Raw genomic sequence first — 5,376 nt, 5'->3', positions numbered from 1 at the left:
TTTTTTTTTTTTTTTTTTTTACGCTTTATTTATAGTGGCAGGATTCTCCTAACGGAGCTCTTCCACCCAACCACTAATGTTAAGAAGGCACAAGAAATATGTCGCATATGCCGCACAAGACAGGAGACAATGGCCATTGAGAGGCCCTTGCTCCGAATAGGGATTGAACGGGCTAATAATGATGATGATGATTTCTATTTATTTACTTATTATTGAAGAGGTTTGATAAAGGGAACTGCTAAAGGTCTTATCGTCCCGAAAGCGAAGAGAGAACCTCCTTCTCAGGATAGGAGAAAGGCAGACATTCCGGAATTCCGGAACGAACCTAGTCTGGTTATCTGTCAGGATAATATGCGATTAGGGCGGGAATCGACCCGTGACCTAGCGTTTACAAGGCAGACGTGTTGCCCTCCAAGCTAATTAGGCTGACGAAGAATTAATTGAATACCTTTTACAGTACCTTTTACGTACAGTCTGTTCAATTCAATCCTTACTTTGTTTGATAGGGGCTAAAACCCAAAGAACGCCATATTTTTACGCGGTCTGACGAGAAATTCCCTCGGACTTTGTCTCGTCTCGAGGAAAAATCACGAAACGAGTCAGACGGAGCTTTTGTCTCGTCTCGTGTACTTACCGACTTTCAGGTGTTTGACTTTGGCGCCCACTTTGGACACGATACCACTCGCTTCGTGTCCGACAATCATAGGGTCCGAGAGTCGGAAGTCTCCGATCTGTCCGTGCGTCAGGTAGTGGACGTCGGACCCGCAAATTCCGACGCAGTGCATTTCCAGAAGTACCTCATGGTCGTCTGGATCCTCGATGGGCTTTTGTTCCTGTGAACATATCAGAAATCGGGTTTGTTAGTTAAAAGGGGTTGAATGGAAAAGCATGACCCGAAAGCGAAGAGAGAACCTCCTTCTCAGGATAGGAGAAAGGCAGACATTCCGGAATTCCGGAACGAACCTAGTCTGGTTATCTGTTAGGATAATATGCGATCAGGACGGGAAGAACCCGTGACCTGGCGTTTACAAGGCAGACGTGTTGCCCTCCAATAAGCTAACTAGGCTGACGAAGAATTAATTGAATACAGTACCTTTTACGTACAGTCTGTTCAATTCAATCCTTACTTTGTTTGATAGGGGCTAAAACCCAAAGAACGCCACATTTTTACGCGGTCTGACGAGAAATTCCCTCGGATTTTGTCTCGTCTCGAGGAAAAATCACGAAACGAGTCAGACGGAGCGTTTGTCTCGTCTCGTGTACTTACCGACTTTCAGATGTTTGACTTTGGCGCCCACTTTGGACACGATACCACTCGCTTCGTGTCCGACAATCATAGGGTCCGAGAGTCGGAAGTCTCCGATCTGTCCGTGCGTCAGGTAGTGGACGTCGGACCCGCAAATTCCCACGCAGTGCATTTCCAGAAGTACCTCATGGTCGTCAGGGTCCTCGATGGGCTTTTGTTCCTGTGAACATATCAGAAATCGGGTTTGTTAAAAGGAGTTGGATGGAAAAGCATGTCGTCTCACGCTGCTTCAACCTTGGGTATTAGTTCATTAATCCCGCCCCTTGATTGGAATATTTTGTTTGGAAGATTCGTCTCAGTGAAAAGGATTCGTATCACATTTTTTTTTTTTTTCAAAAAAGGTCTATACCTAATTCGGCTCAGGACTAATAAAATTATTACTCTAATTTCACTTTTTATTTTCAGAGCACAATTTTTTTTAACTTTTTTTCAACGTAAAAAAAAAATCTTCAATTTTATTTCAAAACATCAATGTAAATTTACATTTCAAACCCTAATAGGTATCTACCTACTCGAATACTATCTCGTCTATCATGTTTACTTTGGAGTAAGCAAGAGACCAGTAGAAGGTTCTAGAAATCTTTATTTATTTTGTCTTCGAGAACTTGAAACTTGCTTCTTTCGTTTCTTTACTTCTTAATCTAACTTGTAAGTCTACATTCCAAGCTTTGACATGTTGACAGTGACCTATGTTATATGTGAGAAACGAATGAGCAGCGAACTCTTGCCAACCCCTGGAAAGAAACGGAATTTTAATTGATAAGTTCCAATGTTGTGGTTTACTAGACGTAAAGTTGGCATGTACCTTTTTTAAACTCATGGCCTAGTATTTTCAAGGCAGACACTACCAATCAAAACAACAAAACTTTTAAAAGAACAAACAACCTAAATTAACAAAGGCTGTACCTACAGTTACCTAATTTATTGATGGCCGAGTTTAAACTCTCACAGAAAATACTCGGAGACTAAGTCTGAACAGTCTCTGAGCTTGATTGGAAGATAACAACCACTATAATTAGCTGTAGACTTTGCTATATCATAATTGATCTGTTGATTAGTTATGCTTCAGTGATTTCATATTAAATTAGTACTTTGTCATCAAACAGCTTGTGAGCTAATGCTTTGTCGTATCATCAATGCCATAACTTACCACTGTCTCCAATGATGAGTAGTTTAAATAAATGATCATAGTCCTTAGCCATTGTAGGGATGTGCAATTATTATTCCTTGGTCCTAATCTCGCTTATCATTCCACATTTTGCCTACCCATTGGGTGTTATCTCAGCAGAAGAGAAACCATTTCTGTTAGGTGTAAAAGGTCCAAAGAAGTTCGAGCGTTCAGAACATATTTCACTCTGGTCACAATCCTTAGTCTATTTTTCCCAGATAAAAAAGATCAATAACGATTTGATGAGAAGAATAAAATGGAATTCACCATACGATTAAAAAATGTAAAAAGAATAAAAAAAGTGTTCTTTGATAAAACTCCCTCGGGCGGGAAACCCAAAGCGGACGGCAAAATGAACATGAACGGGAAACTGAAGAAATCCCCTGTATCTCTTGGAGGCGTAAAGCGAACCCATGACGAGATGGAAAGTGAAGATCCCGCGGACAAACCGACGATAAAAACAAACGGGGACGTCAAGTCAAAGACACCTAAACGATTGTTTCTGAACTATCATGGACTCCTGTGAAAGTCATGCATACAATGTTGTCGACTTCGATTGGACGTTGAAGGTAATCTCTTTGATATTTTTCTAGCTATTTAGGACTGTTTCATCTTTGAGGGGCGATTCCATGATCATCTACCCATGCAATTCTTACAACTTCACGAGGGAGTTTGAAAAACAAACGAAATATGTTAATAATCATGGGGCACTAGAGAGGAACATGGTCTGATGCTAATGCACATAATTATGCACTCAGCATCTCACTTTGACATTAAACCTTAGCTCACAGAATGCGCAGAGAGCGCTGCAGTCGATTTCCGACGCCGAAAAGTGTACAACTCGCGATTTAAAAAATTGAGAAAATTTTGTGTTTTATGTTTTTCCCCCGACTTTTCTAAAAGAAGCATTGCATATTTTTTAAAAATTCTAGAAATTTGACCAATTTGAGAGAAGCAGAGGAAATACAAGTCAAAAATTGGACAAATAATCAAAATATCTTCCTAGGTGAATGATTTGCATGTAAATTACAAGTGCTCTCTATTGCCAAGACGCCAAGAAATAGAATAAAAAGATGTACAGAAAAGAAAAGAAACAGAACAAAAAACAGAAAATCGAGAAATCACGATTTTTTTTTTGCAACTCCAAAAAATAAACAAAAAACCTCCCATTCCGCACTAGGAGGTTAGATTGTTGTGGATTGATGTGAGTCACAAAAGTGAAGCCAATCGTTGTGACCTTGTAAAGAATGTTCGGAATGTGACGTCCAAAATTCTGGATGGCAATCGGATAAGTGCTAAAATTCTTCTGAAAACACAAATTTTTCATAAAAAATTGATACTACCTAGTACCTATCTACCTATTTTTGCTGAAACAAGTGGCAGAGGGCTAGAGTTGCATCTGACTGAAGTATGAAAGATTTACGTGTGACCACAGCCTAAAATCGTTTTTTTTTTGCAGAATGCGCAGAGAGCGCTGCAGTCGATTTCCGACGCCGAAAAGTGTACAACTCGCGATTTAAAAAATTGAGAAAATTTTGTGTTTTTTCCCCCGACTTTTCTAAAAGAAGCATTGCATATTTTTAAAAAATTCTAGAAATTTGAGAGAAGCAGAGGAAATACAAGTCAAAAATTGGACAAAAATAATCAAAATACCTTCCTAGGTGAATGATTTGCATGTAAATTACAAGTGCTCTCTATTGCCAAGACGCCAAGAAACTTTAACATTTGTGACATTGATCCTTTGATTCAAGAGTGCTTCAAAAGCAAATGGAACTAAACGATTGTTTCTGAACTATCATGGACTCCTGTGAAAGTCATGCATACAATGTTGTCGACTTCGATTGGACGTTGAAGGTAATCTTTTTGATATTTTTCTAGCTATTTAGGACTGTTTCATCTTTGAGGGGCGATTGCATGATCATCTACCCATGCAATTCTTACAACTTCACAAGGGAGTTTGAAAAACAAATGAAATATGTTAATAATGGGGAACTAGAGAGGAACATGGTCTGATGCTAATGCACATAATTATGCACTCAGCATCACACTTTGACATTAAACCTTAGCTCCTCTGCTAAAAGATATGAGAACCTTTTATTTTGAATTATTTTAAAGAATACAATAAAATTATGTTAGACAATGCAAAGAACAGTTATGGGATATTTAAAATGCTCTTCTTTTCTATATTTAGGCCTTTTTTTATTATAAAAATGATCATCTGGTCAGCTTTGGTTTGAACAGAAATAAACCATGTAAAAAAAATGCTACCAGGTAGTTTCACTAGTTTCTGTTAACCAAAAACTCTTGAACAAACTTCTTACTAAAGAAATATCTTAGAATCTACGAATAGATCAGTTGCACTTACTTGGGTGATGTTTTAAAGTCATAGAGCAGGAAAAATGAGGACCAACAGAATTTTTCTTTTTCTTCTACGACTTCTAGATCCTGAGATAAATCAATTTAAAAAATACCGGTAAATTGTGAACTTTGATGTCACGGCATACGCTCCCGTAGGCAAAGATGTCACATCAAATGTCCCAAGCAAAGCTCCCTTGCAGGCAACACCTTAATGTGTTTGTGCGTATACATTTCTGCACGATTCTCTCTGCTCCTCAAGTCTAAAACACAAGTGGGTATGAGTCGACCTTGCTATGTTTATTTCAATCTACTTTAAATCTTCGTAACTATGTATGTATATTAAAATAGGAGTATGTATATCTAGAGCAGAGGTTCTCAAACTGGGGGGCGTGGAGACAAATCAGGGGGGGGGGCGAGCTTTTCCTATAAAAAAATCAAATTTATACCAAAATTACCTACCAGGCACTTAGTCTCCAACTCTAGTATATTGAGATACGTCCAGCGTAATCATATGTATATCAAACGCCTAGAAAAATATTCTCAG

At 38.6% G+C, this 5,376-nt stretch overlaps 1 protein-coding gene across 4 annotated transcripts in view; it reads right to left on the bottom strand.

Annotated features, from left to right (window-relative positions):
* Window positions 1–5,376, bottom strand: part of LOC103507759 (sorbitol dehydrogenase-like) — a 27,625-nt gene that overhangs the window by 5,804 nt on the left and 16,445 nt on the right. For 2 of the 4 annotated variants that reach the window (XM_026822537.1, XM_026822539.1), the window contains exon 2: window positions 1,268–1,466. In XM_026822537.1, the coding sequence (XP_026678338.1) occupies window positions 1,268–1,466 (199 nt within the window). Of the gene's footprint in view, window positions 1–634; window positions 834–1,267; window positions 1,467–5,376 lie in introns of all 4 variants that reach the window. The other 2 variants (XM_026822536.1, XM_026822538.1) reach the window with 1 other exon arrangement.

The sequence above is a fragment of the Diaphorina citri genome, unplaced genomic scaffold, assembly GCF_000475195.1.
Source record: "Diaphorina citri unplaced genomic scaffold, Diaci psyllid genome assembly version 1.1 scaffold340, whole genome shotgun sequence".
Lineage (NCBI taxonomy): Eukaryota > Metazoa > Arthropoda > Insecta > Hemiptera > Psyllidae > Diaphorina > Diaphorina citri.
Note: the sequence above shows the minus strand (reverse complement) of the source record. Positions and strands in the feature narration are given on the sequence as shown.